The sequence below is a fragment of the Lutjanus erythropterus genome, chromosome 1 (assembly GCF_056507025.1).
Source record: "Lutjanus erythropterus isolate fLutEry1 chromosome 1, fLutEry1.hap2, whole genome shotgun sequence".
In the NCBI taxonomy this organism is placed as follows: Eukaryota; Metazoa; Chordata; class Actinopteri; order Lutjaniformes; family Lutjanidae; genus Lutjanus; species Lutjanus erythropterus.
The window spans coordinates 2,729,221-2,742,990 of NC_139317.1; the positions used below are offsets into that span (position 1 = coordinate 2,729,221).

The 13,770-nt window shown below is 38.6% G+C and overlaps 1 protein-coding gene across 1 annotated transcript in view; it reads left to right on the top strand.

Moving 5' to 3' along the window:
* Positions 1-4,972, top strand: part of LOC146332465 (SH3 and multiple ankyrin repeat domains protein 2-like) — a 318,816-nt gene extending 313,844 nt beyond the window's left edge. Inside the window, exon 23 of the mRNA XM_084717344.1 lies at positions 2,625-4,972. Within this exon, the coding sequence (XP_084573470.1) occupies positions 2,625-3,153 (529 nt within the window). The 3' untranslated portion in view covers positions 3,154-4,972. The remainder of the gene's footprint in view (positions 1-2,624) is intronic.
* Positions 4,973-13,770: the final 8,798 nt, after the last annotated feature.

Sequence of the window (13,770 nt, forward strand, 5' to 3'; positions counted from 1 at the left end):
TTTATATGTACAGTTTAAAAACAGTTTGTTTTTTTTTTTAAAAAGTGAATTTGGAAGTGATAGCAGCACCAGAACCTGAAGTTCTGTTGGTGGAGTGATTCCCTTTCCCGAATCACAAATTGTGCTTTCAAGGAAAAAAATGACATTAATGTAGACATGAATCAGAGTACAAGACATGACTGCTAATACAGAACTGCTCATAATAAATACCAACATATGTACATTAAAGAATATCAGAGAAGTGATGTTAATGTAACTAAACTGTCTGTTTAGAGATTAAAAGGCTGTGGCCTGGTTTAACACTCAGCATGTAGCTGCATCTGCTGCTGCAGCTTTGGTGAAAACGTTATTCCTGTGCTGCCACCTACTGTTCACTGTGTAGCATTACAGTATGAACTCCTTGATGTGAAGATCAAATCAAATCAATGACCTACTCCTCCTTCCCCCTCCAACATCTCCTGACAATTTAAAGCTGCTCTGATCAATAAGTTTAGATTAACTATGGATAAAATGATTGTAATGTAAAAAAAGGCACACCCATAATGACAAACGCAGAGAAATATTAATACCCTAGCTGATATCCACGGGATCAGGCCTCAGGATTACACCACGTCAGCCTAGTAAATCTTGCGACTCACTTGTTAAAAAAAAAAAAAAAAAAAGGAATAAAATACACTTTTTTAAATCCAGAGCTGTTGATGGAAGTAACTAAGGAGTGAGGTATCTGGCTTCCTTCTCATCTCTGTCGAAACCTGGACATGTGCAGAATTGATGAGACACTTGTGAGAAAATTGTGGAGGGCAAAGACAAAGTTTATGAGCTGAAGCACAAGTGAGCATTCCAGTTATCCTGCAAACAGGAGTTCAGCTGGGTGTCAGAACTCCAGTTATATGTGGCACAGTTTGCTGCACAGTTTGACAGCGAGGCGGATAAAACAGGGTTGATAAATTGACTGCATTTTATACAGCAATTTTTATCGTTTGTCGACCACTCAAAGTGCTTTACAACTGCATGTCACATTCACCCATTCACACACACATTCGCACATCAGTGGAACCGCCATCGGCTGCAGTTTGAAGTTCAGTATCTTGCCTGAGGACACTTCTACGCGCAGCACATCAAGTTTCTGAAAAAAGCCTCACTTGAGTGCCACTTGAGTGAGTCAGCAGCAAAATAATAATTCAATAACCACTTCCAACCACGAGTGAAAAAAATTATTAACACTGAACCCTGACAGATGCACGTTACAGTTTGCAGTTGATGAATGTTGGAAGCTACGATATAACCACACACAGCACTTCCATCATGATCAGCGCTCTCTGATCACGGAGTTTTAAAGAGACCCTAGACCCACAGAAATAGAGCCGACCCACATCTAACTGACTGCTTAAAACATGGATCTAAACCCGTACATGTCCCCGTTTGGGTCTCAGGTCCAAGGATTTGGCTGGACCTGTTAAAACCGCTAGTACGTAGGAAACTCTTTGCTAACTTGTTGCTGTTAACCTTTTAAGGTAATATGTGGAATCTGCATCTGGATGTGTTGTTCAAGAGGCCAAAAAGATCAACTAATGCAGGTTTTAAAAAATGCAATCAGCGTTTTATTCGTATGATTACCTTTCTAGAAGAAAATGAAAGTTTCTGCAAGTGATGAATTTAAACTGACATCTATATTCCAGTTAGAAAGTCAGTCAAAAACATTTAATATCAGTGGTGTGAAACACAGCGTGTGGAAGGCTTCAGTCAGGCCGATGGATGACTTTGCAAAGTATAAAAACCTGCAGAGCAGTCATTAATTCCAGGCCAGAATACAGTCTGAATACTTATTAATTACTTAATACTTAGATACTAATTGTAACTATATATATAACTTAAACATATAATACTATAATAATAATAAAAGTAGTTGTATTACTATGATATTTAATATTGTGTAAAATATTATTGATTAATAATAATAAATAATCAGACTTCTTTCTTACAACAGTTTTGGTGGAACCTGTTGTGTGGTGATTCCAGATGCACATCTGGAAAATTTAAAGAATTTCCAGATCTATCTGTTTTTTTTAATCATAAGGAGGTAAAATGCTGTAATGTAGTTCAGTTCTCTGTAGTTGTAGCTCCTCTGTGATCTGTGTATCGTAATGCACATATAATGACAGCAGATTGACTGAATGTGGAAAAATTGAGACACTTTTAAAATTGTACTTATTTTTCATCCCAGTGTTAATCATCAGTTTTGTAAACAGACACTTCATCAACTGGGAACATTTTCAGAATGTACTTCTTATCACTAAGGGAGAAATTTGGAGGTGTTGTTATTTATAGGTTATTATGCAATGGTTTTACTGGTCCGGCCCACTTGAGATGAAATCAGGCTGTATGTGCCCCATGAATTAAAATGACACATCCCTGCTTTAAATAGTATCCAGGGGACACGGTTGACAAATGTAAGGTCACTGGACTCATGGTTTGTTGTCTTTGGGTTAAAACAGGTAAAACATTCTCTCCAGATCTGTACGATCGTCTTGAGTTACTTCACTGTCCAGTTTTTGCTCGTCTGTCATCATCATCACCTCTGTCCGCCTCTGACTGACCTGTCGTCTCCTCCCTGTCCCTCTCAGGCCTCCCACAGAAGACTCAGGAATGCGGAACAACGCTGCCGCCGCTGCTGCCCTCACCTCCACCCCTCCCAGCAGCCTCCCATCCCAGACGCATCCCTGCAGCCCGCCGGACTCCGCCTCTTCCCTCACCCCCTGCTCCTCACTGCCGCCCTCCGTGTCACCCACCCTCACCGACGTCTTCGGCCTGCCCACCCCGCCCATGGGCAGCGGCGGCGGCTACAGCCTGAGCTCCTCGTGCGGCGGCAGCGGGAGCTCGCGCTCCCCGTCGCCGCTCACGCTGATGCAGGCGGTGGCGGCCTCGGGCAAGCCCTTTGCCTCCAAACCCATGGAGCTGTGGAGCAAGCATGATGTGGCGGACTGGCTGGAGAGCCTGAACCTGGGGGAGCACAGGGACGCTTTCCTGGACAATGAGATCGAGGGCGCCCACCTGCCCTCGCTGCAGAAAGAGGACCTGATAGACCTGGGCGTGACGAGGGTGGGCCACCGCATGAACATCGAGAGGGCCCTCAAGCTGCTGCAGGACAGATAAGCCCCGAGGAGACGGGGTGGCGAGGAGACGCGTGGAGTCCGGTCCGAGGAGAGGGAGGTGTTACCGATCACTTTTACCAATCTCTTCATCAGACATAATCTCAAGTCGTGGAACTGGGTAGAAGTTTTGTCCAAGCTGATGCTGCCTCTTGCTGTTTTTGTCCTCTCTCATCCTCCGTCGCCCTCATCTCAGTGCTCCGGTCTTGTCCGCCCTCTTCCTCCTTCCCACCGCCCCGAGCATCAGGGGATCATGGGATGTCAGGCGGAACTGCAGGGCGAGAGAGAAGAGAATAGCTGCTATGTCACATCATGGAGAGAGAAAGCAGAGGAGTCCAGTACGAAGGACTGACCAGAAAACAAGAAACTCTGGAGTCGCGTGAACTCAAACACTGGAAAAAAATCCTTGTCTGGAAGTTTATTTCACATAAAGACTCGTGCTCACCCAACTGCTTTGGAATACTAAAGACTTTTTCCATACACCCCGGTGTGGGTGCATGAAAACCAGCTGAGCTGGTCGTTGCTCCTTTTCTATCTTTGCTAGAGTTTGTTCAGAGAATAATATTTCTTCACTAGAGTCCTACCGGAGTTATATTTCTGGGTGCATCTAAGGTTGTAGAGAAAAATTTGAGATAGACTCCATTTTTTTGCTTTTCACCTGTTTGTGTCAAAATAAGAACATAAGCTGACATGTTTAAATGAATATTAAACCATATCTCATGTCCGTGCACACACAGACACATACACACACTTTATGCACAGTGCCACACACACACACACACACACACACACACACACACAAACACACTGACAAACGAACACACACCCTTCACACACCCTCAGCATGTGTACACACACCGATACTACGATGGCCTTCTTCTCCTGAGAGAGAGCAAAGCGTGGAGAGAGGTGGTCACCAGAGGAGGAGCTGCGCTGTAGCCAGTCCACACCCGCCCGGTGTCCACCTCATCATACGAGGAAGACAGAGGCAAGGACACGAGGTACAAGACGGACAGACAAACACTGGATCTTCTCACCTTCGAATGGTTTTACCAGCTTGTCTGTCTGTAAAGGGCGTCCTCGTCCCTCCTGGATTTTCCCTCTAGTGTTGTGTGTATGTGTGTGTGTGTGTGTGTGTGTGTGTGTGTGTGTGTGCGTGTGCGTGTGTGTGTGTGTGTCAATGGTTGACCCAAAATATCATTAAGGCCAGTTTAGTTATTTCCTCTATAGGACACAGTGTAGGTGAACTAGAGCTGATCTTTACTTTTGTATTTTACTTTCCTTCATGACGTCGGAGCTCCTTCACTTCACCATTAGCAGGTCAACACTTCACGTGGTCCCACAGTGACGCTAATGTATCAAACACCCTGTGTGTGTGTGTGTGTGTGGTAGAAGTTGAGGTTTTAGAGAGAGCGTTTTCAGATAAAGGAATAATCCAACATTTTGGGAAGTAAACTTATTGGCATTCTTGATGCCAGTTCTTTATATGTGACGCTGAAGCCTGGAGACAATTAGCTTAGCATAAAAGACGCTGAGAAAACAACTAGCCCGGCTGAGCAAAGTTTAAAAACAACATCTGCCTCCCAGCATCTTTAAAAGCTCCCAAATTAACATGTTATATTTCCTCTAGAGCTGAACAGTTCATGGGACTTTTATCAAAATCACAATCTGGCAATTTTCAAATCGCAGGCAGCACAGTAATTTGTAAAAGGGAAATGTGAGTTAAAAAATAATTTTAAATTGAATGTTGTGATACTGCAGAGATGTCCTGGCCTACAGACTGTATTTAAACTACAGCTGCAACGATTTATCAATTATTAATCGACTATAGAGTTAATCACCAACTATTTTCATAATTGATTTTTAGTAATTTTTAAATAAAAAATGTCCAAATTCTCTGATTTCAATTTCTCTAATGTGAATATTTTCTTGTTTATTTGCTCCTTCCTCCTTACAGTAATCACATTCTCTGACTTAGTATAGACCAAACAACTAACTGATTAATCAAGAACATAACTGAGTCAGATCAAATTATTAGTTGTGGCCCTAATTCTAACATTTAGGACACGCAGAACTCTGTTTCTGTCATTTAAACTATGATGAGTAAGAAACTAGAAAGAATCAGATTAATAACCAGAGTTTTCACACTGAGATTTGAGCCTCAAAAGATGAGTGAATTGTTGGTTTTGCTGAGATCAGCAGTTTTCTATTGACAGGTTTTGTTATTTACAGATGACACCTGACTTGTTTCGGCTCACGGATCCACTTTGAAGCGCGACGGCTGAGCTGTTAAACTTAACATTAATTTATTAAGGTATCGTGAACGCTCAGGTTCAGGCAAGGTCACAAAATAATTCAGAGACAAAACAACGTGTAAAAAAAAATTGGATGCATAATAAAACTTGTAATCCAAAAACACATCAACTTGCATCATCATGATAGCGTTATGAATGTGTTATGACTAGTACTGACTCATCCAATCATCGAATGACTGTAGACTTCTTTAGAGGCAGTTTATCTGTTTCCAGTCTTAATGCTAAGCTAAGCTAGTCGTCTCCTGGTTCTAGCTCCATGTATTTAGTTGAGTGTGTTATCAATCTTTTCATCAAACTGGAAAATGAATAAGTGTGTTTTCCAAAATGTCGAACAATTGAAAAGCATTTTATGGAATTTGAATCCAGTGTCGAATCCTTTTGGAGCCCTTTTTTAAAGACAAGTTACACACAACCTAACATTTAAGAACTGAAGCTCATAGGTTGATAAAAAATCAAGTTTTGCTAGAGAAATTAAGTATTTTCTATTTCACTAAATGACTACCTGAACATTTTGTACATTGTTCTTTGCTGATTAAATAGAGAACAGAGATTAAGACTCAATAAGAGATTCGTTAGCATCGCGCTAATTTGAGTTTAAATCCAACCAGATTTTAAACGAACCAAACAACATCCCGAACTGCAGCGGCTCACAATCCTGTGATTTGGACCGCAGAGTCAAAGGGAAAGTACCGTTTTAGACGGAAACAGCTTTTAGTAGCCCTCTTTTCGTAAAGAAGGCGTAAAGAGACGCAGCAGTGCGCTAACGAAGCTGTTGCAGACCGACACTGGCAGCCTCGACAGAACCAGACGGTTCGTCTTTGAGGATGAACATCTGATCTTATAATTGTACGTATGAGCAGGTTGATACTTTGTGAAATCTCATGAAATCTCACAGAAGCGTCGGCTTTTAGAGCAGATGGAGAATCTGTGGCTTCAGGGTTTTATGTTGAATTACGTGTTCACGTAAGTCCTCATGCCTCGTCCTGCCCTCTAACCACTGTGCAAAATAAAATAAGCAGAGAATAACCTGACAGAGGCGGCAGATGTTCATCAGTGTGAGCCCTGACTGAGATTAGAAAGGGATAGAAACCGTTTCTGATCTGCTGCAGATGAACTAGACTGGACTATGAGCTTCTCCAAGCTTCTCCCACATTCTTATCCGGTGTCTCCCTGCAGTTCCGGCTGCACAGACGGGATTTAAACTTTGTTATAAGGGTCCAATTTAAATCAGCATTTATAAAGCTGGACATTTATATGTGTTTGCTAGCAACGATTACAGGCTGGTGAGAAGTAGAAGTACAGTATGTGTTGAAATGTGTGTATATAAGAGTGTTTAACAGGATAAAAATGTCTATTTGATTATATGTATAGCTCTATTAAAAGGTTTAGAGTAAAAGAAAAAAAGAAATTCTATGAAGGTTGATCTATAGTTGCCAGAGCTGACCTGAGGACCAGCGCCGTGGTCTCATTCGCCCCATCATCCTGCAGAGGATGCCTTAAATAGCTCACAGTTCCCTTCCTCCACTATCTGCACCACCGTCGGTTGTCTGTAGAGAAAACGAGCTCGTGTTTTATCTCGAAGTAGATTCTTTCAGAGCACGCCTCACGTGTGCTTCGATATGTGCTCGACAGTAACCCAACGTCTGGAAATATATATCGTTTTAGAGCAACTCTCACCCTTGTTTGGTTTCATATCACCCTCCGCAGCTTCATGTAGGTGCAGCTTTTTAAAAGGAGACAGATGAAACATACACAAGCTCTGTGTTCTGTGAACATTAGCCGTACGGAGGCTGGCACGGGACAATGCTGCTATAATCCTGTTCCTGTTTGAACATGTAACTTATTTTAAAACAAACAGCGACGTGTCGGCGGGGGCAGAAAAGCACAGTATTTTTAAAGATTTGTATAGAGTTCTATGAAATTTTATAGAGGTTATCTGAACAAAACCTGTTCAACACTGACGCCTGGATTGCCAAAAAAAAGAAAAACACAGAAATACTATATAGATAAAAACGTGGATATTATTAGACTTATGGGTTATGTAAGAAGCAATATTTATTCTGAATGAATCTCCTTGGTTGTGTTTTATTTTCCCATTTTAAAGTTACATATCATGATGCGATCACTTGTCAGTGTTTTAATAAAGTGTTGCCTAAAGTAGATACATACATACGGAAGCCGAGAACGGCCAAACTTACAATTATTATTTTACTGCCGGTATCTCGAGATCACGTTAATTATTTTGTTATCTCAAAATAATTCTTGTTTTCTCCTAATATTGGGTTAAGCATTTCATTATCTTGAGGTAACAATTCTTGTTTTCTCATGATAGCAGGTTAATTAAACTTGTTATCTCGAGATAAGACAAATCTTTTTTCTTGTTCGAAATGATAAAAAAAATCTTTCTTCCTGTGATACTGGGCTAATTTATATCTATCTCAAGATAATACAATTGTTACTTTTTGTCATGTTTACATGTTAATTATGTTTTCTCATGATAATGGGTTCATTATTTCATTATCTCGAGATAATAAAGTTTTTGTTTTCCCGTGATGATGGGTTGATGTATCTTATCTCGATAATACAGTTCTACTTTTTTCATGACGACCAGTTGATTATTTCATCGTCTCAAGATAACAGTTTCTCAGTTGCTAGTGATAATGAAGTTTTATTTTATCTCAAGATAGTACGATTCTCATTTTGTCTCATTATAGGTTGATTATTTTTGCTATCTCAAGATAACAACGTTAATTTTCTGGTGAGGTTGGGTTAATTTATCTCTTTATCTGGAGATAATATGATTGTTGTTTTCTCATGATAACAGCTGAATTATTTTTCTCGATAACAAAGTTTGTTTTCTCCTGATGATGAGTTAAACAGCACTCACTTTCTTGTGATATCAGGTTGATTATTTTTGTATCTCAACATAAAATTCTCATTTTCCTGTGATAATGGTTTGATTTATCTTACATTTATATTACAATTCTACTTTTCTCATGATAACCAGTTGATCATGTCATTATCTCAAGATAATTCTCAGTTGCTGGTCATAGTCTGTTAATTATGTTGTTATCTCGAGATAACAGTTCTCGTTTTCTTGTGACAACAGGTTGATTATTGTGTTATCTGGAGATAGAAATTTTAATTTGTGAATTTGTGCTCTTATATCTCGTGATAGCAAAGTTAGTGTTTTGTGATAACAGGTTCATTTAACTGGTTATTTTGAGACAATTCTTGTTTTCTCATGATAACAACTTAATCACTTTTTCATCTCGAGATAAAGAAACTAGTTCTTTATAGTAATTTTGTGTTAATTGTTTCTATTTTTGAGGTAATTCTTGCTTCCTTTAATTATTTTGTAACGTTGAGATAACAATGGTCTTTTTTTTAGTTTCTTTTTTCAAGAAAACATTTCTCATTTTCTCATAACAGTTTAGTCATTTCATTATCTCTCGATATCAGTTTGTGTTTTCTTGTGATAATGGCTTAATCATTGTGTTCTTGATAAATTGTCTTAATGTAATCATTTTCGTCTCTCTTGATGACGGGTAAATTCATTTATCATGAGATAACAGTTCTTGTTTTCTTGCGATAGCAGGTTGATTTATTTCATTATCTCGAGAAAACAAGCAAAGTAATGTGGAGATAACAGAATAATTCACTTGTGATCTTAAGACAGCAGCATTAAGACGATAATTGCAGGTACGTCCGTTCTCGGCTTCCGTAGAGACACTCTCTACTGCAGTAGTAGACTTTAGATATTTCGGCCAATCGAGTGATCACCAAACCCAGGTATCTTCTGACGAACACCATCTGCCTGACTAGACTTCTCTCATCTCCTGAAATCCCTGAGTCTAGAGTGTGTGTGTGTATAAAAAGAGCAAAAACTGTAAATTTTTTTAAAAAATATATCCGCAGGCCATCTTGGTAGGAAACTATATGAAACCTATATATATGTATACATACATAAATCCACCAAAAAGATTTAGTGGTGGCTGTTGGCTCCTTTACGTGGACCAGCAGGTCACTAAGCAGTTTTCTCTGTGGAAATGTAGAGCTGAGTAGATGTAGTAGGAATCTTTAAAGAGCATCACCAGGCCATGTTTAAGACGGGCATGGCTCACTAACCCACTTCCACTCCCCTTCAACACACTGCTCCCACCTTTATCATCGTCCAACATTTGGGTAACTGTTTCTTTTGTTTTCTTTCTTTCTTAATTAATTAATTTATTTTTTTCATGAATAGATTTTATTCTTTGATTAAGTCTTCATAGAGGCTAAGATGTTTTCGGTAATTTGTGCAGAGACTTGTGTTCATGTTTTCTATGTTGCTGTAATTTTGTGCTACTAAATCATCATAGAGTCAACTAATTACTGAAATGAAAAGAGAGAGAATTTTCCTGTAACTGCACTCTTCCTTCCCCCTGCCCCCTCAAATCCTCAAGACTTCTTGTATGGCAACCAAAATTCACTGTAAGAAATAAATATAATATTGCACTACTGTTGTATCCCTCTCATTCATTACGGCCTGCAGGCCTGATGGATCTGTATCGTTTAAAACCAGCACCCTTATAGAGTTCTTTTTTTGAAGGTTCCTCTTATATTAAACGTATAAATAGTTTTTTGTTTTTTTTTCTAGATCTGGGGACCAAAAGGATTGAACGCAGGCGTCGTTTGTCTGGAGAAGTTTTGATACTAATCAATACTTCATTATTTCAACAGATACCTGAAGGTACTGAGGTACTGAGAACCGATACGCAGCTCTACTCATCACAGACTCAGATCGTCACTTTGTGTGGACTGAAGTATTCTCATCATTTTTCAAATAACTCATTAAATCAAGTAAGAACTACTCTGATTATCGATTAATTAGTTTGAGTACTTTTTGAAGAAAAAAACTAAAATTCTCTCATTTCAGTTTCTCAAATCTGAATATTTTCTGGTTTCTTTAGTTCTCTGACAGCGAACTGAAAATCTTTGGGTTGTGGACAAAACAAGACATCAGAGGACGTCATCAGGGGCTTTAGGAAACACTGATTTTCCTTTCTCACCATTTTTTGACATTTTATAGACCAAACAACTAATCGATTAATCAAGAAAATAATCGACAGATTAATTGATGATAAAAAATAATCATTACTTGCAGCCCTAAACAAGACAATCTGAGTGAAAGGCTCATTGATATAATGTAGCAGGACTCTATGATAAGGATTGTCCACTTGTCCAGGGCAAGTAAAATGCCACACTGGGCAAGTAAATCCAGTAACTCACTTGCCCAACCAAGCAAGTGGTAAAAAAGAATTGAACCATTAAACTATTTTGATAATCTATTAATCATTAAAGTATTTTTTTAATGCAAAAATGGCAGAAATTTTTGTTTTCAGCCTCTCAAATATGGATTTTCTGAATATCTCTGGGTTTTAGACAATATGAGTTATTTAAAGAGTTTTAGATTAAACATGACAATTAACTTATAACAAATAAATTAAATAATTTGTACAGGTGCATGTCAAAATGAACAGGTCAGCGAAGAAAATTTTAAAAAGAAAACACCGATACGGAACCAGTTTCAGTGTTTCTGTTTGCTGAACTACATCCACCACCTGAATCACCGTGCAGAAGGAAGCGTGCATCTACTCATGGATGAGAGGATCGTGTTTGTGACGGTGCAGGGTGCAAACATCAATGGCGTCCTCCTCAGCTGAGCCGCCACCTCTCCTCTGCGCTTCCCTCTGCGCAGTGATACAGTTGGCGGGTGTAGAAAGAAAATAGTTCCTACATGAAACTGCTCACAACAACATTACCGATGAGTTTTTAAATTTTTTTTTTTTTTTTTTTTTTTTTTTGGCACTTTGAGACCCACAAGTCGACTGCCATCTAGAGAATGTGTGCAGTTTTGCCACCTTTAGAGAGAAGGCAGACATCTGTACAGCTGATATCTCTGATCTAGAGCACTAAAGGTAAGAGGAAAAACATGTATATTTGATTTTAGAGTGAACTGTTCCTTTAAACTGAACATGTTCATGCTTTATCTGAAATATTGTATATCAAAGATGTGAGAAAACATCCGGAGAAACTCTCTACTAAATTAAAACTTTACACCCAAGTGTTCATTTGTTGTTGTTGTTGTTGTTGTTGTTGTTGTTGTTGTTGTTGTTGTTGTTGTTTAAGCAGATAATCATTTAAAGAGTTCCAGATCGACTCCACTCTCTCTATTTTAAATAAGCTTTGAATGTTGTGTGTTCACACTGAAAAGTGACTAAATGAAGTAAACTCAAATCAGTCAGTGTGCAGATGATTCCTGAGATTTGTGACTGTTGTTGATGGACACAATGTCCCACAATGCATTGCACCAAGGAACTGGAGGAGCCGCTAACAGCTGGAAAAAATCAAAGCTAATTGTAGACGGTGGTTGAAACAGCTCCAGGAAAACTTCTGGAAAAAGTAAAAAATAAATAAAGTAAATGATAAAGAAACTGTAACATAATTGAAGTGTATAAAGTGAGTCTGTAGGTTTGGGTTTACTCGTGATGCGGATTTGGAACCAGAGTCTGAACTTCATGAATTTTCAGGTAAGAAATGAACCCGCCGTCCAGTTTATTAAGTACACTGAGCTAAAACTACTGCAGTCTAATACAACAGTCATGTAATAATCTATAATCAATTCATGGAGGTTTTAATGTTCCGTTTACACTGAAACTGATTTAGAGACGTGTTGATTCTTCGTGGTTATTTTTGGAGGTCTGGAGAGAAAAACAATATACCGAGGCCATGTTTTACTGCTAAACGAGACACAGTTTGTTCCCACGTTTATTAATTTATGAGCACAAGATAAATGTACAGATAAAACAGGCTGCTGCAGTACATTAACCCACCGTGCGTAAAGACGCGCAGAACTCATTCACCTTTAGTTTGCGCTGTGGCTCATGTTCATGGACTTTAACTCTGACATTTGCATTGTTGTAAATTAACATTGTACATGTCTGCTGGTGTCTGATTGTCTTGCAATTGTTCACAAAACTGACTGTTGTACGCGCCTCGTTACGCGCGTTGGACAGAGTGTGTGTTAAGTTCATTTTGGTGAACTGATGTAAGGTTAATTCTTTGGTCCCACAGTCGATGCACTTAGCTGTTTACTTTAAAAAATAAATAGAGAATATAATAATTACAAGGGAATGTAAAGTAGAATTGTTTGCAAAATGGCTCCACACAGAATATTACAGGTAATAATTTCACTAATGTACAATTTGTATTTATCAATAAATGTAATCATGGTAAAAACAAAGAGACATATTTTAGCAGAGTACTTGACACCAGTGCATCCTATAGAGGCCTGTCTTATACACAGAGGGATTCAGTGACAGTAATAATACATGCAGGTGCACACAGAGACTGAAATACCTCATCATAAATACTAAAATTAATGATCGAACAGGATTCACTCAGAATGTATCTGGGTGAATGTGAATCGTGGTTAAAATGTTAATATTTTCAATTAAAACTATTTAATTTTCAGGCACCAAAATGATAACAAATCAGGTTCAAGTTTGAAATACTTTTTTTTTCTCTAAAACTCAAAGATTCAAGTTTATCTAAAGTAGAACAGTGAATTATCTCAACTAAAGATTATAGGTCAGGAAATCTTTTTTTGAAAAGTGTTTCAGTGTGAATGATTCTTATATTTGCCAGCTATAAAATATGTAGCCTATACACCAAATTAAAAATAAAGGTTTCAATAATATAATATAATATAATAATACTCCACCCAGTAGACCTGTTCAGTAGTCGTCCATGTAAACAGGAGACCCTGACCTCCATCCAACATATTTGATGATCACAGATAATATCAGTATCAGTTCATCTGTCAGCTGATGAGAAACAAAACATCTAAGCAGGAATGCAGAAACACACACACACACACACACACACACACACACACACACACACACACACACAGTGTCTGTAATTACACAGTTTGTCCACCAGAGGGCACTGACAAGTTTATTTCAGCTGTAAAATGTCTTACTGCGTTCACATCCTGGTCACAAATAATGTGAAAAAATAAATCAACAAAATATTTATTTGACAGAATACACATGCTGATATATCCTGAATGTTTCAAACTCTTAAATATCATAAACTCAGACTGTTCAGACCAACACTCAGTGGTTTTAACCTTTCATGTAATTAATCTGTTTTATGTGAACAATTTTTGAATTTTGGATTATTTATCAGAACTGGGAACCAGGAGAAGCTGTTGCCAAGACAGGAGGTCCAGACGGGGATATATCATCATCATCATCATC